The sequence below is a fragment of the Phragmites australis genome, chromosome 4 (genome assembly GCF_958298935.1).
Source record: "Phragmites australis chromosome 4, lpPhrAust1.1, whole genome shotgun sequence".
Classification (NCBI taxonomy): Eukaryota; Viridiplantae; Streptophyta; class Magnoliopsida; order Poales; family Poaceae; genus Phragmites; species Phragmites australis.
The window spans coordinates 29,683,233-29,707,596 of NC_084924.1; the positions used below are offsets into that span (position 1 = coordinate 29,683,233).

Below are 24,364 nucleotides of genomic sequence, written 5' to 3' on the forward strand. Positions count from 1 at the left end.
AAAATTCTTCCAATTTGATATCTTTAAAATAATTCTAGTATTTTATGGCCTCAATTGAATTCCCTAAAATCTGAAAAATCATTAATATTCATCTTAATTAATTGAATAATTTCCAAGATTATTTTTAACCCTAAGTTGTATGGTGAAATTTTGAGTTGCTTCGTAGTGCATCATTTATCTTTTAATTAAACATTTTGAATCCAAATTCAAATGCACTCAAACAATTGCTAAAAAAAGCTAACATGATGCTCATGATGCATACAATGTATGGATGACATGGTTGGAAATTTTTGGTTGTGACAAAGAGTAAGGTTGAGTTGCCTCCAATGGATTTTTGCTATGTGGCAGATGACCGCCTGCTGCTCTCAAAACGGCCACTATGTGCTGCATTTCCATTGGCTGGTGTAGGATGGGAAGGTCTGGCTTTTGGTTATTTATCAAATTTTTCGTGAATTTTCTCCTAAACAATGTATTCATTTTAAAATCCGTTTAAAATGTAATGCAACAAAACAAGATTCATATTGCATATATTTTGATCTTCAACAATTCCAATGTATTGTTTAAACAATTCGAATACATTGTTTATCAATTCACAAAAAGAATGTTGAACACATTCTTGCGAAATGTTGAATCAGGTTCACATATTGTTTAATCAAATCCTATAATTTGTTGAATGTGTACAAAGGTCAAAAGATACATACATACATAACATGAATTAGTTTAGCATTTTCCTTATTTTATAGCGACTAACAAAAAATAGAAAGAAAAATTAATTGAAAAAATTCAAATATGGATTGACCTTTTTATGCTAGCCAGATGTTATCCATCAAACAGGAGCTCCCTCCTCCAATTTTACATCAGTACATTGTTACTAATGAGGATGTCAAGCACTTCTATATTTTGTGAGTAAAGAGTTTGGACATCGAAATTCTGTCTACGCCACCCAGTGAAGATGTGACCAAAATGTATTCTTAAAAGGCCTATTTGCAATGGAGAATTAGGTCGGGATTGGATGCATCTAAACAAACCTAATTTGGAATGAGGGAAAATTTGTTTTTCAGTCCCGATCTCAAATTCCTGCTCTGAGAAAATGGGCCCACCTTCAATCGTGGCGCAACAAACTCACGGGCAGGACGGGCCGAGCTAACCCCGGTCCGCCTAACCCGAACCCCGCTCGATGGGTCGAGTCCAATCCAGCGGAAAACCCCCTAACCCTAACCCCGACTCGAGCCGAGCCCCCATCTCCGACCCCGATCCGATCTAATGTTCCCCACGGTCGACGACCCCTCCGCCGCCGGCGCCGGCGCCGGCGGCATCGTCTCCTCCTCCTTCCCCGACGCCGACGCCTACGACAACGGTGACTCCGACGACATCGACTTCCCGGTCGACCCAAACCCCAACCCCAACGCCGCCTTCTCCGCCGCCACCGCAGCCGCCCCCGCCTCCGCCGCGGCGTCGGCGGGGGGCGGGGAGCGGCGCCCGCTGTTCCAGCGCCTGTGGACGGACGAGGACGAGATCGTGATCCTGCGCGCTTTCGCGGAGTTCACGGCGCAGCGCGGCACCGCGTTCGCGTCGCACCAGTACGACACGACCCCCTTCTACGAGGACATGCGGCAGCGCCTGCAGATGGGGTTCACCAAGAGCCAGCTCGTCGAGAAGCTCCGCCGCCTCAAGCGCAAGTACCGCAACTGCGTCGACCGCCTCCGCATCTCCGGCGCCAACTTCTCCTTCCGCTCCCCGCACGAGCAGGCCATCTTCGAGATCGCGCGCACCATCTGGCGCCCCGCCTCCGACAAGCACGGCCGCGACTCCGACGACGAGGGCAACGGCAACGACGCCCTCGCTATCGACGCCGCAGCCGCAGCCGCTGCCGGCGCCAACGCCAACGGGGAGGTCAAGTCCCCCTCCTCCAGGCCGCGCCGCGGCCGCCGCAGGCGCACGGGCGACGTCCCCGCCGACGCGGGCGAGGCCCTCGCGCTGCCGCCGGCGCCCATGCCCGTGATGACCCAGGAGGCTCTCCCGTCGTTCCCTCAGACGGCCATGGACGGCAGCATCAGCATGGACCCCGCCGGGCTGCCGGCCGCGCTGTCAGCGGCGGCAGCGGCCGTGACCGACACCACCGAGAACTCCATCCTGGCGCCACTTTTCAAGGAGATGGTCCGCGCGATGCTGAGCATCAGCAGCAGCACGGCGCCGCTGCCGGGATTGGAGCCGCCGCCTGCGATCGCGGGTGTACGGATGGAAGGGGAGAAGTGGCGGCAGCAGCGGATCCTGGAGCTGGAGGTGTACCTGCGGCGGATCGACCTGCTGCAGGACCAGGCGAGGGCAGCGCTGGAGGAGCTCAGATCCGCATCACAGGCAGGAGGCATGAACACATGATGAGTGATGATGATCTTGGTTCAGGGACTTCTTGCAGATACCTTCCGTCCACAAGAAAGGACTACTCACTGCACTGGTAGATTTGTTAGGCTTGAGCAGCAGGGTTTTCGTCTGTAATTCTTCAGATTTTCTGTCAGACTTGCCGCTTCGTCTTTACTATATAGTATTTATTTATAATATGTAAGTTTAAATGTTATATCTTACATGAAAGAGAGAGAAAAACATGTGCTCTTGGTGAGTAAAATGCAGGTCACCACCTAAGCAGAGTGACGACTGAAACCACAAGTATATCCTGACAAAGTACCAGCTCTACATCAGCCAAAAGAAAGAGGGAACTCAAGGATCCATGTGCCACAAATACTGCTGCCAAGATCTTGAGAACATTCGAGCCAATATAACAGTTCTGAGTACGTACCAACTTCCAGAATATCAACGCTTCGTCTAGTAGCTTCATCTACTAGCAGCTTTCTCTTGCTGTGCAGATTGGGCATCAGAATATGACCATCTTCAACCATATTTCTTTCATTTCGTTTTTTTTCTGATTTCCTTCCAGAGAATCCCGTTCTGAAGTGAATGATCTGAAAATCCTTTCGTGACGAGAACTGTGAAAAGAAACCGTTAAAACGCTAAAAAGAATAAAAATTCCTTAAAAAAAATTTCGACAATGAGATTTTCGTCGACAAGAATCCCTCGAACATAGTCTAATAACATTCTCAAGAGACCATGAAGTTCTGCAGCCCACTGAGTGATGCGCAGCTTTTGAAGTTCTAAATTAAACCATAGGCACTGTTGTACCAGTACGGCAGTGCCACTACAAAGAAACGTGAATGTCCTTTTTGTATTCTTATATAAACTTGCTAGGCCAAGTGCTGAACTAACATCTCTAAATGCCACCGCTTGTTTGGGGGACAAACTTTTCCTTGACTACTGCTGGTAGCATCTAATTGCTTACAGTAGAACATAGATAAACCATCATGTAGCATCCAAAAAGCTTTCAGATGAATGTAGATCTTGAAGTCATTTCGTGGTCACCACTCACCAGTGCATCAAAATATCCATCCGACAAAGGAATCAAGACTAAGCTTTTCCAATAGCATCAGTAGTTGCAATAAATACCGTTGTGTTTAAGGATAGCGGCTGCCACCCTGAAGAATGAGGCACAGGCCATTTCTTCCTAGCAATCGTGATATGCAAAACCTGGAGAACATCACCAAGGGCATAGTGCTGCAAGCACGATTTCTTCAAGATCGTTGCTGCATGGTACCTACCAGCAAACGAGATGCAGATATGTAACCACATTCAGGAATAATAAAAGATGAAATGGTCAACACAAACCAGAAGTTACAAAGCCTCACCTTGATTGAGATTTCTTTATTGCTGAATGGTGAGAACACGGTGGTAAGTCACCCAGTTGTGGTGCTACCAACCTAGGATTAAACCTTGATTAAAAAAAAAAAAGATCTCACTGTGTGTCACTTTCAGTGTGATCCTAAGCGGTTGTGAAGTCTTTTTTAGTGATACACCTGGGTGACCGGCCTTCAGTGTTTTCTCGACCTTTAAAAGTAATGCCATGGACTGTCTTCTCTCCTAGGTCAAGTTTTTTTTTTTATTGCTGAATGGCCATCGGCGGATGATATGTACCTATGAACTGTATCTAGTGCCTCTGTGGGATCCTTTTCTTTGCTATTTGTTACATTAACGCATTTCCAGAGGCTCTCATCTTTTGCAACAAATAGCGGCATATCGTTTAGTAACTTCTTCATAACAACAGTTTGATATCGGATGGCAAGTTCAAGAGCCTTCTTAACATCAAAACCTGTTAAATTCATCTCTCCGTAACGTATACAATCTGCAATATTTGATTCTGTTGGGAATAACTTTTTATTCTACAGTATGCCCAAAGCATGTAATATATTTCTTATAGTACTTCAGGCTCAGAAGAATTTGGCGGGTATCCTGGCTTCTCTCCAGTGCCCGGGATTTTGCTTGCCACTGGATAGGTTAAGGTGGCTGCGCAGCTCTGCAAGTATAATCACTGGATGGAAGTTGGCCGCTTTGAGGATCACTAGAGTGATTCAGATCGCAGTTGATGTTCAAATCAGGGTGAAAAGAGGATCTGGTCTCAGCAAGATCTGTAGGATGTCCAGAAATATCTGGCATTCCCATAGAAGGATCATTAGCAGGCGCACCTTGAAAAGGTGGCCTGCCCTCACCAGCCCCTCGAGAGCATTCAGAAATATTTAGTCTACTGATACCACAGCAAATATCATCCAAACCTTGAAAAGTTGAGACACTGGGCCATGCTTGTATTTGTGCAGAAGAAGCACCATATTATGTCCTGCTGATGGCAGAGCAGAGCTGCCTCTTTGTGAATTTATTGAGTGAGAATGACCACGTACGCTGTGAGGATGCAGAATACCTGAACTATGTTGTTCTGGTAGCAGGGAAGACTGTGACTGCTGATATGCTGGATGATAATGGACGCTACTAACACCAAAAACAAAAGTTCCATTTTTGGCTGTGCACTGAACTGATGTGCTATCCTTCCTACCAAAAATGAACGCTGCTCCCTCTTGATGCAAATGATCAGTGATTGCAGGTTTATGAGCTGATGACAGGGGCAAAGGAGGATTTCTCAGCGGACTTGACTAATTCAGCTTTGCGCTCTGAAGTGATATAGAGCTTCACAATGTTAGCATATATTGACTTGGATGGCTCAAAGTGCTTCCTTTAGGATTATCAAGAACTCCACTAACTGGATCTATTTCATTGCTTGCTGAAGCGGATGAAATAACTATCTTTTATACATGCACTTGTTGCTGATTGAGCTTTGTGTTCATAGCATAGCTTCCCACTATTATCGTCCATATCAGAGTAGGATTGTAGCTTGTTCTGTGCTTCATATGATTGGGATTGCCGATATGCTGGATGATAATGGACACTACTAACGTCAAAATCATGAGTTCCATTTCTTGATGTATGCTCGACTGATATGCTAGGCTTCTTACCAAGGATGGACTCACGTAGTGCTCTCAGTTGATGCAAAATGAGCAGATGCTACAGATTTTTTTAGCTGATAAATGAGACAAAGTAGACATTTTCGGTTGACCCAAGTTATCCGGTTTTGTTACCACGGCACCAGTGTCTTGGAACCTGATGCTGATGAAACAGCAGATTGATCTAGCTCACTTGTAGTGCCTCCTCCTATAGGACAGTCAGGAACGCTAACTGAATCAACTTGATTGCTTGCAGAACTAATGTGATACTCGTCTTCTTTACATACTTCTGAAAGGGCTTCTCTCTACGTCCATTAACTGTCTTTCCAGTATTATCACCTACTCTAAACTCAGAATGAAGCTCATTTTTGTGCCTCGAAATATCTTTTTTGCTTATATGTTTGGTTATAATGTCTGTTACTACCCCTAAAATTAAGAATCCCTTTCTTGTCACACATTCAGTTGATGTGCTAGGCCTCTCACCAAGGATGGACTCGTGTTTTGCTTCCACTTGTTGCGATCGAGTAGATAACACAGGTTTCTGAGCTGATGACTTGGACAAAGTAAGAGTTTCCAGCGGAATTGAGGTATCCACCTTTTCGGGAGAATCAGAACTCGATGATGATGATGATGAATCAGAAGGCTGGTATAGCTCACTCACTGTGCTCTCTGTAGAACTCTCAGAAACTCCACCAACCGAGTCTGCTCGATCTTGATTTCCTGCGGAACTAGATGCAACACTTGTCTTCTTTACATCCTTCTGAAGCGGCTTCACTATATATTCATCATTACATGCCTTTAATATACTGTCACCCTTACCATGCTCAGAACGAACCTTACTGATGTATCCGAATCATTCGCATTCAGCTTGCAACCTAGCACACTACTCGCATGCGCAGACACCGGTAGCAGCACCTCCCCAGCCGCAAAGCTTTGCCAGAACCTGTCACGGTCTGGGCTGACGGGCCTGGCTGTGGGCTGCACTGCGATGGGCTGGGTAGCCCACTTGGCTGAGATGCAACAGCCGTATAGAAGCAGGCATCGCCCAGAGACAGAGACATCGAAGAACAGAATACAAGTCATATTCTACCTCCTGCTCGCTCCTTCCCTGCGTGTCCTCCATTCCCCAATCTTTCTCTGCTCTCACAATCTCTAGCTAGCTCTCTGCTCTAGACTCCCTTCCCCCTCCAATTGTAACCTCACTGAACTTGTAGACCTCAATTGAGTGGCAATACAACCTTTGTCGGAGTTGATTCTGTGCCTTTGTGTTGATTTGGATGATCAATTGAGTAAGGATCGTGACAGAACCATACCCTCTTAGCTGCAGCAGCAAGTGGCTGAGATGATGCGTTCCCAGGTCGCGCTAGCAGGATATCGTAGCGCTTCATCCTAAGCCTATATATGAAGGAGATCGGAGAGGTCCCGATCGCCGGAGATAATCAAGTAATTCCCCGGTGGAGGGTTGTCGAATGCCCAGAACAACATGTCGGCAAGCATCCTCTTGTCACTTGTGTCTTTGCTCCCTGCGGACCGTAAGGGGGAAGGAATTCGATTAGTAGCGCGGATTTGATTAGATTAGCAGTGCGCTCTGATTAAGCGGCAATGGAGAGAAAAGCGGGAAGGGGTCTGTACCATACCAGCAGCGATGACGTTGTAGGCGATGCGGCCGCGGGGCACCGCGCACTTGTCGATGTCCCACCACACCGACGTCTTCGCCACCGCAGCCGCGCGCGGTCAGATGGGCGGTGGAGAGAGGGCTGGCTTAGGGTTCCACCGGCGCCAGACGGTCATGAGCCGTCAGAGTCAGAGCTGGTGGAGTTCTTATTGGTGCGGCGCCGGCGCCGTCTCCGTCGAGGAAAGAAAAGAAAAGGAATCGGAGACCCAGGGGGGCTCGTTGGATTGAAACCAAAGGTCTATCTGTTTTGTGCAATTTTAACATCCGGGCTAGTTTGGTTTTTGCATCCTAGCCCAAGGGCACCATTGTTCGCTACATAATTTCTCATAACCAGGACTGGAGAAGAACGGTGACGACTAAACCTAACCTTGCATAGGGAGCTTTAAAAGAAAATGAGGGAAAATACATCTTTATAAGGGTAATGCTATTTTATATATGTTTTTTTTCTTTTTAGAGACAAATCATGATCATTGGATGGAGATACCAAGGTTGGGCCGTTTCTTTCAACCTCCCAATGGATGGAGGAGAGAGGGCCTCACGCTTCAACGTCTCGTTGCTTCTCCTGTCGTCTCCGGTGGTGTTCTGATATCAGATCCACGCTCATAGCCTACACTAACCTCTTCATTTTAGATCTCACTGTCCTGATATCGATCCATCCATCCTCCCTCTCTAAGGAGCTCTTCTAAACCTGACGAGAAAAGAAGCCCTCCTAACTCATCTGTGACCACCATTCTTCATGGCTCGAGAGATCGAGCTCATTGAAATGTGCTTTTTGTAAAGGCCACTGCTAGCACCGGACGTCCGTTCTGTGCGCTAGCGCTTCCGTGGCGTCCAATTGAATGAAGTGCAGGATCTCAGCACTGTGATTCAGACAAAAAAAAAAATTCACCGCAACATCATATTTTGTTTCACGCAACATCCTCATGCAAAGCCCCTTCTTCCTCGTGTGTTCGTTCACTCCCACTCGAGCTCACCTAGGAGTCCATCAAGAAGCTCAACTCCCGAACCATCCCCAGAGAAAGAAAAAAAACGCATGAACCATGTCTCTATTCGAACGAAATCAAGTTCCCCCACCGCTACATCATCTCTTAAGAAAAGTAATCTCAGCCAACACCCCTTCTGCAATGCCGAGAAACTAAATCCAATCCACTTTTTGCATCATCTAAAAATGCTACTGTAACATAAAAAAAACGCTTCTTGTCACGTTCATCTCTCAATCAACATAAGATCAACACATAAACACCTCAAATCACTTAAGCATCAGAGAAGTGTATTGCTAAACAAGTTCGGTTCACAGCACAATACTAGCACAAAGGGAAAGACTAGCTATCTGGATTGGGGAGGAAGAGCAGGGACTGGAGATTGGAGTATTGAGCAACAGCAGGGTGAATCGGAGGAAAGGAGTTCGGGGGAAGAAGAAACCAGAGGAGGAAGACGAGTCAGTTTGGTAAGTGTTCTTCGATGCTGTCTCCAGTGCGTGTGCTTGCTTCATATATGCATCTCCCTGCCAAGTGGGTCATGCCTGCCCCTTGCAGCCCAACTGAAAGCCCAGGTCCAGGGCCGGTCCGTGACACTTCTGCAACATCCAGAAACCAAATCCACTTTCGCAACATCTGAAGCGTAAAGAATACCACTGCAACATCCAAAAAGTGATATCGTAACATCTAGAAAAAACAATGTATGGATGCAACAACTTGTTGGAGCATCGAATGAAAACTATTGCAACATGCAGGAAGAGCCATTGCAACAAATCAGCTAACTTGTTGCAACATTGTTACGAGATCAGAGAGGGAGGGAGTGAACAGCCTAGACAACGCCTCATTGATGGACGATAGGCTCGGATCTGTGTCAGAAGGAGGGAGGAGAAGCATGTAATTGGCTGCCAACAGGTCGCTAGAGCTTTAGCCCACCGGAGAAGAAGGTGGAGGAGAGAGAAGTAGGCTCAGGTAGTGTTTTTGGAGCTTGGAGATGGAGGGTTAGTCCAATAGGCAGCGGCTTCCGTTGCCAGCCGACGAGCTCCACATCTCCAGCGCGTGGCGTTGATGGAGCAGGAGGGAAAACGCGTGGAGAACAGAGGCTCGATGGAGCTGATTTTTTAAATAATATTAAAATAATAGAAAATTAAAATAATATCTATTCTTAAAAAATTAGAAAAAGTTAGTACCTATCAACGAGCGAAATACTGATAGGTACCTAATCGGTAGGCGAGATAGCGATATACCCCTTGATATGATAGAGTACTTATATCGATCGTCTATTGTTGTTATTTCACTTGTCGATAGGGCATTATTTCTATAGTTTTTAAAAACAAATATTATTTTCGTAATTTTCTAATTTTTTAATATCACTTAAAAAAATCCGATGGAACTCTGATGATTTGGCGGATGTGGAAAGCAACGCACAAAATTAGTTGAATGAATATTTCGGGTCATTCTCATGTGGACCTAAAGATGGCCAACTGGGCCGGGCCTAACGGGCCAGCCCGCGGCACGGAAAAATTGGCCCGGCCCAGGCACGGCACGGCACGAAAGTAAATGGGCCGTGCCGGCACGGCACGGTTAGGCGGGCCGTGCCTGGGCCGGAGCCGCGGCACGCCGGGCCGGCACGGCACGGCCCATTTAAGTTTTTCTATTTTTTAAGGTTTTATATAATTTATTTATCCCTAATACATAAAGAGATCCTTAACAGGGTGGTAGAGTCATTGCTTCCCATGTACGAGGTCTTGAGTTCGATCCCTGCATTCGGCGGTTTTTTGATGTTTTTCGGGATTTTCACGTGTTAACGGGCTGCCAGGCCAGAAAAATACTAATGGGCCTATCGTGCCACGGGCCGGCACGGCACGGCCCGATCTTAAATGGGCCGTGCCTGGGCTGCAACCACGGCACGTGGGCCGGCACGGCACGGCCCGTTTAGCTAACGGGCTGTAACGGGCCGTGCCCAAAACGGGCCGTGCCTGATTGGGCCCGTGCCGTGCCGGGCCGGGCCGCCCATTTGGACATCTTTATGTGGACCCTTCTACACGGGAAGTCGTCAGATGCAACATGGTTGAAAGTAGATGGAGCGTCCGGGAGTTTTTTTTTAGCCTCACTAGTTACAAGATAGAGTATCTAAACTCACACTGTATTTTACGCATATACCTCTACACATATCCTAGATCTACAACCTATATTCATATACCTATTAAAGAGATCAACAGAGCCTCTAGCCCCGCGAGCGACAGTCACGTTGTGTTTTCCTTTGATCCATATACGTTTGAGGCTGATCACAAACAAAAATATCAATAAACCCCATTCTTACAATCGCTCGGATACCCTCTTTTAACTACTAGGTCTATTTCTTAGTTTAAGATCTCTCTTACTAATTGAAATAAAAAAAATTAGTAGATATATTCCGTCAAAAATGGGAATAGGTTCTAAGAATATGAACTTATAATCATAAAATCAACTCGATCATCAGATTATAAGTTCATTCCATACCAAACTGGTTTGTGTACATTTTTATTATGAGATGAGGTCATTCAAGCATATAGAAATAAGATACCACAAGCTGTAATACCTAAACTTACACAACATCCTACACATACACACTCACATACATTTTAAATCTACAACATATACACATGTATTTACTGAAGAGATCAACAGAAACTTTGGCTCCGCAAATGACCGACACATCATGTTTCTCTTGTGGTGCCCGGAAGCTCAAGGCGTCCGGGGAATTCCTCGTGCGTCAGACAGCCAGATGCGAGTAATTCCGTTTTGTAAAAGACTTCTGGCGACAATATAACTACTACATGGTGGGGGACTTGGCTGAAGAAACTTTTGCATGCCTAATTCATGGATTCAAACCAAACGCTAGGTCGCTAGCCAAACTTGATCAAATTCGCCTAAGAATGTTTGCCTTCCTGCCAAACAGACCCCATGTGTGCACCTCTCAAAAGAAAAATCTGTGTATGCCACACTAATCATCGCTATGAACAGGGTTTAATAAAATTCATTGCCATGAACCACCAACTGTTGGCCAGTTCAACTAATGTGGCACTAGATTTCAGCTGTAGAACACAGTTTTGAGCCTACCCATAACATATTGATGGATTATTTATAAATTTGTCCGGATTTAAACTCATCACCTATATGGTTGAGGTGACCAACATGTCACTAGAGGTGGGAAAATAATCCAAAAACCAAATAAAGAAACCAAAATGACCGATCTGCATAGTTTGTTCAGTTTACGGTTTTTTGGGTTTCTAAAACAGTTTTAGAATAAACCGATCTACATATACACCGTAGAAAATACCCCTTTCAGCCCAATCCAATAAGTCCAACACAATAACTATACCCCTCTAACCCCTTTAAATAGGTTAACTAGGTTCGGTTTCTTATATTTCTTAGGGTAAATCAGATTCCAGTTTTTAAAAATCAATTTTTTTATAAAACAAAAAAATGAGCCAAAATACCCGTATTAACGGGAGGCCCACCCCTACACGTCACCAACAGCGCCAGAAACCAACGCTGCATGATAACAGATGCCAACGTCCCTTTGTGAAGCTCACATAGTGACATACAGATTACTGTTTTTTTTTTTTTGCGAATAAAGGTTAAAGGTTACTATGACATTTGGATGCCAGGGGGGGGGGTGCGAATAAACCAAATCACATCCTCCAGCCAATGATGATACAATGAGTCGGTCCATTGTAACATTATCAGATGATTTCAGTGAAATGACATTCCTCATTTTATATCGAACAAGGTGGTGATTAGCCAAACCTTTTCCATTCCTCAAACTAAAAATATGTTAGATTTGGAGTTATGGTCATCCCATTAGTCAAACTAAACGCCCCACAAGTGAGGTAACCATTTTAGAGGTTGAACAATTATAACGACAGTAGAAACCAGATGCAAGAAGCTTCTGAGTTATGATTGCATTCCATCGAGACATAGTAACTAGAACGTGAACAGCTGAACTATATAGGTGGCTGGCCTTCGTAACTATATTTGCATACCAGCACAGTAATTGCGAAAGCAATAGAATCCTAATTGCAGTAATGACCAGAACATACGATCGCCAAGGCAAGGGCTTCTTCCGAATCACTTAAGGCAATGGTTCCTCTGAATCTCCCAGCCGTGATAGGTGAAGGTAGGCATCAGTCCCTACATAGAAAGGGAAAAATCAATAATCATCAATTGAATGACGAGTGTAGCTATGTTGTATTTCTGTAAGACCTAAATCAGTATAACAACAATGTAGTAGTTGAGATTTGAGATACTACTAACGCAGCATATCAGTAAGTGTTTCAACAGTTGTAAATTCTATATATCAAATGAGGAAAACTAAAAGAATGAAAAAGGAAATAGCATATATGCTTAACTCCCGAGGTCTTAAGGGATACAATTTAACCTTCAGTTTTTCTTACAAACATAGGTGTCATCAGCATTCAGAAAGCGATTTATGAGAACTAAAGAGCAAGATGAATATGGCCACATTCTTCAACATTCGTTACATAAATATAAAAACTGAAGTGTGGCCATACCGTATCCTTCCATAGAGATGATTTGCAAGTCCCCACCAAAATATCGAGCATAAAGACGACTAATCGGGATCCCATAACCATATCCAGCCATAGTTACTCCTTCACTATGGCCATCTAGATCAGGAGGGTTTTCTGCTGTACTGTAGAGATATGTAAAAATTCTTGAGAGGCCACTCCTTGGTATTCCACCACCTTCATCACTAATCTGCCAAAGCAAGGTTATAATTGCAACAGTTTAAACCTAATCATGAAGAACTAAAACAATTAAAGTTTTACTAATGTAGATGTAGAACATACGAGCATGATCATGGCACATCATGCAAACAAAACTAATTAGTGAAAGAAAATTATGATACTAAAAGGACTTTCATGTAAACATTGAACCAAGTTTATGTAATAATTATGATATAGCTACTGTGCAACACTGAATAGTAATTGCTGTCAAAAAAGTGCAGTGGAACTTAATATCATACTGCGATACTTTTATTGCAAGAATCACTAGTGGAAGTGAGATAAATAGACTGAGCTTATTTCTTCTAGGAAGAGTATGCAGCAGCCTGAATTTGGGCTTGTCCTCAGAAGCTAGTAAAGAAAACCGCATGACTGGTACGTACGTGTATCTTTTCATATGTATTTTGGATCACAACTACAGCAGGTCCTGCAAAAGCCACAGCACCATGGAGACTACAAATGAGAAGCTTATTATCTGTTGTTGTCTACTTGTTTTGTGGTCAATCAGTTCGAATTGGCTATTTGTTAGCTCCAATCAAGGATGCATGATTTTACATATCAGTTTGTTGCATTTGCCTAGGATCATAAAAAGCCACCTAGCATGGCTTGACAGCTATTAATATGGGGTATCTATCCTGAATCCAGCAAGAAATAAATGAAGTGAATTTCCCTTAAATCTCGTTTCCTCCCTTGGCTGACATTACCATCATGGCATGACAAGAAAAGTCCAGCATCAAGATCAAGGTCAACTGCAAAATTACCTCTCACTTCCAGGGGCATATCATTTAATAATAACTCAAAAGTTTCATTCTCTACAGTTACCTTTTTTTCTTCCTGTTCTGTAATTAATGGAAACTCTAACTTGTGAATTTGAAATATTTCTTCTATACCATGTTTGACACTACAAGGTTCCAAACAAAACAGGTAATGGGGAATCTTAGGTAGAGTCATACCTTAATAGTTACATCCTCTGCTCCATCAGCAACTATGATTCGAACTGGAGGCGCGTGCTTATCAGAGTTCATATATCGTTCTTGTACTGCACGAAGGGAGTTCTTCACCAATTCAAACATCATGAGATGTAGATGTGGCGTAACATACCTTCAATCAAGAGTTCAATTATAGCTCAGAAAAAATTGGGATGCTCTCTGCAGTTCGATTATTTTTTATTGACCAAATGATAGGTGCAATTCAATTAGATTGTTTACGATACTTACTACAGAGGTTAAAGTAGAACTAGAATGGTTTCCAATACACAGTGATAAGACCAAGAATAGCAATTTATAGTTCAGAAATTAACGGGTCTAATAAAAAAAATCGACCAAAAACGAAAGAAACAAAAAAGTCAAATGTGACAAGAGATACAAGCGAAACTTGGAATAAAGTGTAATGGCGTCTAATTAAAGCAAAGGTAGGTAGCAAGCATTCATAATAGGTACTTACGGAACTGTAAAATCGGGATCTCCATATATGTTGACATCGGGAGCTGATCCATATTCTCGCATGCAAATAGCGCGTGCATCTTCACTAGCAATCCGAGCCACCATCACGGGGGATAGTTTTGTGTTTATAAGTCCTATCACACCAGGCTCTGGATCAGGATCGTGCAAAGCGACATGCTGCCCTGAATCAAGCAAATTGGCACATGGTTACTCCATATCAGTTTGAATTGATGTCATAAGCGGTTATCATACAGCAACCGTTGTTCTTTGACACAGAGGAGTAAGATGATTGGGTAACCACTAACCACTAGATTCTGAGGAAAAGATATCCCAGAACATTACAACAATTACTTCTGATATACAACTATATAGTGTTCTTATTAACTACTAACCACTGCATTCTGAGGAAAAATATGATGTCTCTGTGTGCACACGAACTACAGTTTCCAAATCAAATGAGGGCTGAAAAAGATTTTAGCAAGCTGTCAAACAGAATGACAGGTTCAGATGTTCTTTGGGCAAGGAAGGAAGCAGTAGCAATACAGTGACTTTTTCATATCAGATGGCTAAGTTGGGGCAGTAGACAGATTGCTTTTCTATCAACAGTGTGTTAATAGCGACTGACCAGTACACCTTCCTTAGAACTTCTTTTAGAACTGGACATAAGAGAAGGGAAAGTGCTAAGTTCACCAACCTATCAGCATGCGGATACCAATCCTTGACATGTAGAAACGATCAAGGAACTGATGGATCTCATCGATTCCAGGGGGAAACGCCTTTGAGCCACCCAGGTCCTTTTTCAGCTGCTGCACACCCAACGCAATGGTGGGCACCACATGGGTGTGCCGCACCCTGATCATCTTGATCATCTGAGTGAATGCGAGCTCATCATCCCGGTTCGTCACCTCCCGGAAGTACCGGATGTCGCGGAACGAGTCCACATACCAATCTCTCACCTATACAGTGGCAAATAGACTAAAATTTAGTCCTGTAAATGGTTACTGTCACAGGCAAGAATATATTGATTCGATTCTGTGAACTTGATCACTTTCAAAGAAAATATGCAACTTGACGGTTCTGGTGCTTCTGTTTCTTCAACTGATAAGTTCAAGAAGCCCGTATGATTGAAAAAAGGTCCAAAACAATTTTTAAGCAAGTTGGCAGGTATAATGTACCCAAATTCCTCCTGATCCTAGGATACAACTATGCTAAACCTCCAACTATGCTACGAAAACTTATCGAGACACTTTAGTTCATAAAAGATCAACAGGCTAAAGAAAGTTGGAAAAAGCAGATAGATTAGAATAAAGAATTTGTTATCCAGGAAATGGGACCATATCCACAACCCTTCAAGGGGAATCGCGAAGGGAAAGGAGAGATAATCCCGTCCTAGAGGGAATGACTTTGGGAATCCTTTCGTGACGGGAACCGTAAAGAGAAACCGTTGAAGCGCTGAAGGAAACGAAAATCACTTCACGAAACCGTAAAAAGAAACCCTTGACCATAGTCCGACTCTTGTTCCTCTTCCCAAGAACTCACCGCATTCAGAAAATGGAACAGGCACATTATTATATTAAAAAACGAAGAACCGAGCACTGAATCCTAAAAGAACTTATTTTATAATGGCAAACATCCTAGGAGATAAACAAGTGTATACTCACGAAAGCGAAACAACCCTTTATCAAAAACATCCTAGGAGATAAACAAGTAGAGTATCTCCAACCCACTCTCTATCCCACTCTCTACTCTATTCTTTAGCAAAAACAACCCAAAACCCCCTCCAACCCACTCCCTATCGGGCTTGCTACTTTTAGCTGCTCGCTATCCTCCCCGCCTGGCTCGCCACATCCAGCGATCGGGAGATGATCGCTATCTCCAGTTCGCTACGAAGGAAGTAGAGGATGACCGATGGACTCGTTATGAACAATACTCGCTATTTCTTCCAATTTCCCTTCGCATCTTTTCTGTTCAAAATTAAAATTTTTGTACTTATTCTATAATCCATGTAAAACTCATTTCAATTGAATTCACACAAAAAACCTATGTAGAATTTAAACTAAAATTCTTTAAAAAAAAGTTACTTTTATAACTTCTAACACTTTTTAGCGTCTCAAATAAATTACTAAAAATCTGAAGAAAAAAAATCACTAATATTCGCAAAAAAAGAAGTGCAGATCAAACTAAAAGGAAAGCAAAACGTAGTGGCAAAATCCTAGGCTTTCCACAAGAATCACACCAGAAGAGACGAAAAAGGAAACTGCCCGTCTGCGCAACAAATCGACACAGGAAAGGAACAACTACACATAACCGCCGGCGCGCCCGCCCAAATCAGGCCGGCCACCACCAGAGTCCCGAGACGAGGAAGAAAAAAGGGGGCCAAACCTTGAGGATGGCGGGCTTGCTGGAGAGGCCGAAGGGGAGCGACTCGAGGCCGAGCGCGCGTCGCGCGATGCGGATGGGGAGCTCCTTGTGCAGGAACTGCGCGGCGAGCAGGAGGTTCCGCTCCGTGGGGCGCGCCCCGAACTCCATCATGTACCGGAGGCTGACCCCCGTCTGCCGCATGGCGCCCAACCGCGCCAACTCCTCCGCCAACGCCCGCGCCACCGGCTCCGACGCCATCCCCCCCCCCCCCCTCGCCGCCGGCGGCGGCTTCAATCTCACCCGCGGTGGTTGGAAAATGGCGGTCTACGGCGGCGTGAGGGCGAGGCCACCGGAGCGGCGCATCGGCATCGTATAAATAGTAATGGGGCAGAGGCAGGGAGTGAGGAGGTGTGACGGAAGGGGGCAATTATTTTTTACCACCTACCTGATCACGTACGCCAAAACATTATCCTAAGAAATGTCTACCTAAATACCATCCGAGCATAGTTCATCCTATATTTCCCGTTGTAAATAGTAACTGGGAGCTATAAAAAGCTACATAAATATATCAATTTTTATACATACTCTATAATCCATAAATAAATTATTTTAATTTGATTGATCTAAAAATATTATGTATAATTTAAAGTAAACTCCTCAAATGGTGCTACTTTTGCAACTTCTAACAATTTCTAAGACCTCACAAAAATTTTAAAAATATAAGAAAATTCATTAATATTCATCTAATTTAATTTAATAATTTATAAAATTATATTTCATCCTAGGTTGTAAGGTGAAAAAGTGCATTACTTTGTAATGCTTATTTATTTACTAATAAATGAGCATTACTAATAAATTAGCTTTGTAATTCACTTTTTTTCACCTTATAACTTAGGGTGAGATATAATTTTATAAATTATTACATCATATTAGAGGAATATTGGTGAATTTTATCAGATTTTCTGAAATTTTTGTGAGACATTAAAAATTACTAGGAGTTGCAAAAAGTAGCATCATTTGGAGAATTTTAGTTTGAATTCTATAGTTAAAATAAGTTGTTTATGGATTATAAAGTATGTAAAAAATTGACACATTTTTTGTGTATTTTTAAGCTCCCGTTTATTGCTTATAACGGAAAACATAGGTTGGGAGATACGCTGTGGTAAAATGGTGTTTTTCATACGTCATCCGGTAAGGTGGTAAAAAAAGTAATTGCCCTGACGGAAGAGGAGAGCTAAAATGGTGGCGCCTCGCGTGTGTGCAGGGATGGTGAGGAGGAGCGTACGAAGAGTGGGACCCTAATAAAAATAAGTTATCTTTTCAGTTATTTTAGTGTAGTTCAAAATTCCTTAATTTGTGATGTGATCTTCAGTAAATTTCACATTATAGCGTCTTTATGTCACACGGTACTTTAGACATTCTTCTGAGAATAATATATGCTATTTAATACACATGCATATAGCATTTGGGGTGGCAAGGAGGGGCGCCATGGATTGGGGCATCAGTGAGGGTCGCCAAGGGTTGTGGGTGTCGTGGAGGGTTCCACAGGTTTAGACATCATGGACTAGAAGCAGAGGAGCTCGGGGTGGCTAATTGAGGTGAGAGATGGATGAGGAATACAGAAACAACGAGGAAAATGGCATGGCTTGGCGCTATGTATCGATTTCGCACGCAGGGTAGAAGGGAACAAGGAATTCACACGCGGGGTGGGAAGAAAAATGGAATTGGCGCAAGGATCCGTGGAAGAGGGAAAATCAGCTTCCACAGCAACGACAGGACGTACAACGCTGCAGTGGCCATCTCATCGAGCGAAAATTTCATTTATGAGCCGAATGCCTAAGGAAAAAAGACTTATCTCTCCTCTCTCTCTTCCAAATTAGCAAAAATCCTACGTGACATTACATAGATCGACCTATAAGACTGCTCACTTATACCAGTGTACTTGACTTAACGGCAAATACAACCATAACCGCAACCGCACAGGAGAACAAGTCTCTCGTGTCAATCACAATACGATTAGAAAAGTAGCGGTTGGGATCACTGAGATCCGTTTAGTTGGATGGATGGGGGCGATCTGGAAGATGACCATCCACTTTTTTATTGTTTGAAGTGTGTTTGGTGGGATAGATGAACCATCCTTTTTAGGATATTTTGTTAGATGTTGAGAAATGTTCTCTAATATGGTAGACAAGCTGATCCGAGCGAAACAGCTGGACCAAACCATACAGATTCGTGTGCTCGTTCATGGCTCGTTTGTGCTTGTCTATTATGTGTTCATTGTTTTAATTTAATTTTAGTTTTAAGTGATCTAAAAATTCTAAATGTTTTAATGAGCAAGCTAGAGCTCATTAGCAACCCGTTTTAATTGGTTTGATCTAAAAATTCTGATCCAATATTTAATTAAAATTTTCTAAAGAAACCTACTTTATAACTTCTAGAAAATTTTAGTATCTCAAATAAATTCTAAAAATATTTGAAACTTCACTAATGTTCTTTTCATATGATTTAATAATTTTAAAAATATTTCTGACCCTATTTTATTTAGTGAAAAAATGAGTTTCTTTACAATGCTCTATTTATATATATTTTTATCATTTCATGTAATATTATCTTTTTAATTAAATTTAAATTTAAACAAATTCAAACATGTATAAATTCATCCAAATGCGTATGGAATGTGAATGGATCATTCTATCTAGTCTAACAAAAAATTAGCTCATCATATCCACTCTAATTCCACCAACCAAAAGAAAATTAACTCATCCTATCCATCATAATCAAATAAAATATTAGATCATCCCATTAGAAAACATTGAATAGTCCTATCCTGTCTAACATCTAATTAAACGCACTCTGAATGGATGAACTAGATGGGGCGGCCAGGAGCCAGGATGAGAATATATTTCCTGAGATGCTGGTCGAAGCCATCCGGGCTAAAATGGCTGGATGGAGTGATCAAGTTCGTGTTGTTCGCTCTCGTTTGTGCCTTGTGTGTATAATATTTTTCATTTAACATAAGAATTTATCAAGAAGCCTACTTTTATAACTTATATCAAATTTTAATGCTCAAATAAATTCTCAAAAATATGGAAGAATTCACTACTATTCTTCTCATGTGATGTACTAATTTATAAAAATATTTTCAACCCTAGGTTATTTTGGTGAAAAAGTATGTTCCTTATAATGCTTCATTTATATGTATTTTTATCATTTTATGTGGTATTCTCTTTTTAATTTAATTTAAATTCAAATAAATTCAAACATGCACAAATTCATCCAAATACTTATAGAATGCATATAAACATGAATGAATCATTCTATCAACTCTAATCTCATCAACTAAATAGAAAACTGGCTCATTCTATTAACTTTAATTCCACTTACCAAATAAAAAATTATCTCATCCTATCTATCCTAACCAAACAGAAAATTAAATAATCATATCCAGAACAACATGTATGACCCTATTTTATCTAACTTCATCCTCCAATCAAACACACCCTAACATGTTCTAGCTCAGAATCTCACCCTTTCAAACTCAAAAAGAAGCTACATGCTTACCTCAAACTGAATTGTATCATCAGATTAGCAGTTTGTTCTTATCAGTTTCGTACGTAGTGCCGAGGATGTGTTTGGCCAGTGACGCGGATCAGCCGAAATGGGGATGTAGGCTAGGAGTGAAAAACAGACGGATAATGATTATTTTATATTCTTATTCTTATTTTTAATCAGAAACGAAAACGAATGCAAAAATCTTGAATACGAAAATGAATACGGATAGTATCGAAAATAAATATGGTGCGAATACAAATCGAATACAAATGCGGATATGGATATCTTTCAAATTATAAAGACCCCTTAAATTATGTATAAATTTGGATTGCAACCATACCAAAATTTGAGGCAATTGAGAGTATGACATGTGTAGCCCACTTATCATATAAATTTTTCCTATCAAAATATATAAATTTTTTCCTATCAAAATAAAGTTAAGTGGGGTCTTATTTTGTAGATTTAATTACAAGAATAATAATAGTGCAGTTAGATTGTAAATCGAACTGATAGTTTAAAAAATATAGTCATTTGAATCTTGTTAACTCTAATTCTATATCTGAAAAACTAAAAAAGATATTATCTATTTTGAATCTAATCAGAGTTTTTTATCCGACTAAAAAAATGTTTCTCCATACTCTTATCAGATAAAGAATATTCATATCTGTATCCAATTAAAATATTCGTATCTATATTCGAATAAGACTATCTATATCTGTTTTTAATATGGAACGGAAAATATCCGGTCCGTTTTTAAATCTATATGCAGCTGCTTGTTTTCGGCTAATCTAGGTACTTTTAATTAGACTTCACACGTCACATCAGAAATAAAGGAGAGGGATCTTTGTCGAGCTTGTCCGTCCGTCGTTGCCTCTCCTCGTCGCTTTCCAAACGATTCACTAGTTGAATTCCTACGTTTAGTGGTGCCTGCTTGCAACCGCGGATAAGCACCATGTTGATTGATGTGATTACCTAGCTAACTAGCGAAGAACATTCTCAGCGGGAAAACGGTTGTTAGCAGCTAATCATCGTTGCTAAGTTCCTTACGGTGGGACCTACCCGTCTTGTTCAAGTCCTAGACTTAGCATGATGGCTGCTCACATATTTTTTTCAACATTAAATGTGCAGAGGGTGGTGAGGTACCTCAAAACCAGACCTTTTCTAGGTTCTAGGGTTTAATGTGGCAGAGGGTAGTGTGGCTCCTTGAAGGTCAAGAAGTGGCGGCAACCAGGGAAGTGAGGGAGAAGGAGTTGAGTTCAGCAACGTCCATCGATGGGGAGGTCTAGTGGCGGCACCATGGTGCAGCGAGCTCGCGGGAGGCAGCGAGAGAGAAGTTGAAGGGGATATTTTGTTAGGTGAGTGAGAGGCAGCAAGCTTGAAAGGGTTAAGAGATAGGGGAGGGGGAATTTTTGGTGGAGGGAAAGAAGCCCACCCGTGTCTCTGGTGGAGGAAAACAAGCCGCCAAAACGGATTGACAATTTTCTTGGTTACAACTTTCGGCAAAAATACTTATATGTGAACATTCTCCTGTATGTGATACCGCGACTAGGATTAAATTTTATATTTCCCTTGTGCCTTAGCAGCTAATACCGTGATATAAGGTTAAAATTCATGTTTCCTCGTGACATAGGGTTAAATTTCATGTTTTTCTTATGACTTTGGTGATACCGTGGTATAAGGTTAAAATTTATGTTTCGCATATATAGCACACGGGAAAATCCACCTCCCTTATAGTGCCAGTGTATATATGGTAACCTGATGTGAAAAATTTAGAAGAGTTTGAGGTCTAGCTGGTTGTTTGTCATGCAAATGCTTGATTCTAATTTCGTGGTGCTACTAAATATATAAAAGACACCCCTAAGTCTGTTTGGTTAAAATTTTAAAACTTTATCATCTAACTGTATGTAAGAGTATATACTATGGTCAAATGAAAGAAATATAGTTAGAATTCTAATTTTTCCAAACACTGATTTTATAGATTCTCACCATTTTCAATTTGCTCCGAGTTGCTGCAGATCATGGATTCCTAGTTCTTTCAACTTCTTTTATCTCTGCCGACAACCAATGGCGGATATAGACAAGCCAAGTAAGGGATTCATCCACCTCTCTCTTCTTCTTCTATTCATATTCCTTCTTGTCCTCTTCTTTTTCCTCTCTTTTTCTTTTTCTTCCTCATTCATGATAAAAAATTGGTAGGAGCGCTCAGGAGGGCTTCTATTAATTGCAAAGAACCCCTGGATCCAACCTGGTGACAACATATTGCTTCTGCTATGAAGGGTAAGGCTGAAAAACACAATACAATGACATTTCGTGACAAGAGGTGATGCTTAACTACTGGTCAAGTACACGGACAGATACCACAAACTGGGTTTCTCTCTCCATGGAAGAGCAAGAGAATGCCGGTGCCATATTGCCACTGCGAATGTCAAACCGAGCCCGCCGGAGCTATAGTGTGAGAGCATGGTAAAAATAAGATGGATATTTTTTGTCCGCTCATCTGTTAGAAGGCTTGTGAAGTAAATATACGATGACTGTTATTCGTATCTGATACTATTTAATACTATTTGTGTCTGATTTTGGATTTGAGAAAAAAATAAGATATGATATATAATGACTGGTATCCGTTCAAGGTATCTGAATATTAGGTGTTATGAAAAATTTATTATAATTTTACTTAAACACATGATAATATATATAGTTAGATTTTCACACATCAATAGACAGATAGTGCTGGATATTCTTATTTTCATATTTTAGTGATTATTCTCTCTGTGCTCACTTTGATTGCACTCTATATTATTTAATATGTCGTGTGGGGATGCGAATGCTGTGAAAAATTTCTATCTATCTGACTAACCGAAAGCTTACGACACTATACACTCCGACTCTGACTCCTAAAAAAAATATAGGATAATATACATGATAAAGAAATAATTATCCGATATTATTCGTATTTGACTCCAACTATAAGAAAAAAAATATGAGATAAAATACAAAATGAGCTATATCTATTTATATCCGATCCAATTTCATTTTTATATAAGAGTGACTAGAAAGAAGAGAAAATAGGGCGAGAGAGAATTGGTTATTTATCTACATTATATATAAGTTTTATGACTAAAAACAACTATTCTTCGAGCTATTGGAGATCTGTGTAACGGGTAGTGCTAATTATCATGCGCTGGGAGACGCGTGCAGTCGTGCACGTTATCTTACAACAAGACGGCAAGCACATGCACGTTGCTCGCCGGCTACCCTTCCCACACGAAAGAAACATCGTCACTTCTTCCAAAAAAAGTTTTGTGTGTAAATTTTCAACCAAAACAAATCATCAAGAATTTTCACCTAGAAACATAAAAAAACAAAAAAATGTGAAAAAGTAGTGAAAAATTTTCACAAAAGAAATTCGCAAAAACAGTTCACAAAATAGATCGTGAAACCTTTTTTAGAAATACAAAAACTTTAAAAATCACCCAAAAAATTCTAAGGAAAAAGAGAAAATAAGGGGTAAAGAGGGAGAACGTGATAAAGAGGGATGGCAAACGGTGCCACACACCACTCGACCTCTTTCACTACTCTTCTCCCCCAAATGTGATAGAGAGAAGGGGAATGGAGGGGTGTTAAAAGGACAATAATATTGTCTAGAGGAGGTAAATAGGTGTTTTTTTAAAAAGTTCATCCATTTTTGATATTTAGCCTAAACTCATTGAGGAAATAAACAAATAGTTTTTTCACAAGTGAAAAATCTAAATATGCTATACTCAATTAGTGCATAATCATCATAAACAAATATGAATAATCACTATAAACAAATATGAATATTACAATCCTAGGGTGACAAAGATTATTCAATTTTAGCAAGATATGCAAGAAACCTTAATTGGAAGTTCCAAAACTATTCATCAGAAGTTCCGATACTATTCTTCAGATGTTCCGATACAGGTAAAAAAATTAGCTAGAATATCATGAATTTAACTCAATGTACATATATAAAAGCATGCAAGTAGAAATATCAAAGTAATGCACAAGAGTAAAGAGATATAGAGATAAATGATTTATTACCAAAGTTTGGATATCCACCGATATCATACGTCTTCGTTTAGAGAGCCCGGTTACACTAGAGATAAGTCTCTTTCAATTTTTTTCCTCATGAGGTTGCACAATGCACTCCTCATCTCCACTATGGCCAGCTCTTCCT

The 24,364-nt window shown here is 41.5% G+C and overlaps 2 protein-coding genes and 1 pseudogene across 2 annotated transcripts; 1 reads left to right on the forward strand and 2 right to left on the reverse strand.

Annotated features, from left to right (window-relative positions):
- Nucleotides 1-1,100: 1,100 nt before the first annotated feature.
- Nucleotides 1,101-2,575, forward strand: LOC133916046 (probable transcription factor At5g28040). Its single transcript, XM_062359532.1, has one exon. The coding sequence runs from the start codon at nucleotides 1,264-1,266 to the stop codon at nucleotides 2,377-2,379; it is 1,116 nt and encodes a 371-aa protein (XP_062215516.1). The 5' UTR covers nucleotides 1,101-1,263; the 3' UTR covers nucleotides 2,380-2,575.
- A 762-nt stretch (nucleotides 2,576-3,337) lies between these two features.
- Nucleotides 3,338-6,225, reverse strand: LOC133914714 (uncharacterized; annotated as a pseudogene).
- Nucleotides 6,226-11,946: 5,721 nt separating this feature from the next.
- Nucleotides 11,947-17,013, reverse strand: LOC133916047 (pyruvate dehydrogenase (acetyl-transferring) kinase, mitochondrial-like). The gene is made up of 6 exons (XM_062359533.1): nucleotides 16,636-17,013; nucleotides 14,948-15,209; nucleotides 14,255-14,435; nucleotides 13,765-13,912; nucleotides 12,581-12,785; nucleotides 11,947-12,200 (listed from the first exon to the last, which is right to left on the reverse strand). Exons 1-6 carry the CDS (start codon nucleotides 16,870-16,872, stop codon nucleotides 12,142-12,144), a joined length of 1,092 nt encoding a protein of 363 aa, XP_062215517.1. The 5' UTR covers nucleotides 16,873-17,013; the 3' UTR covers nucleotides 11,947-12,141.
- Nucleotides 17,014-24,364: the final 7,351 nt, after the last annotated feature.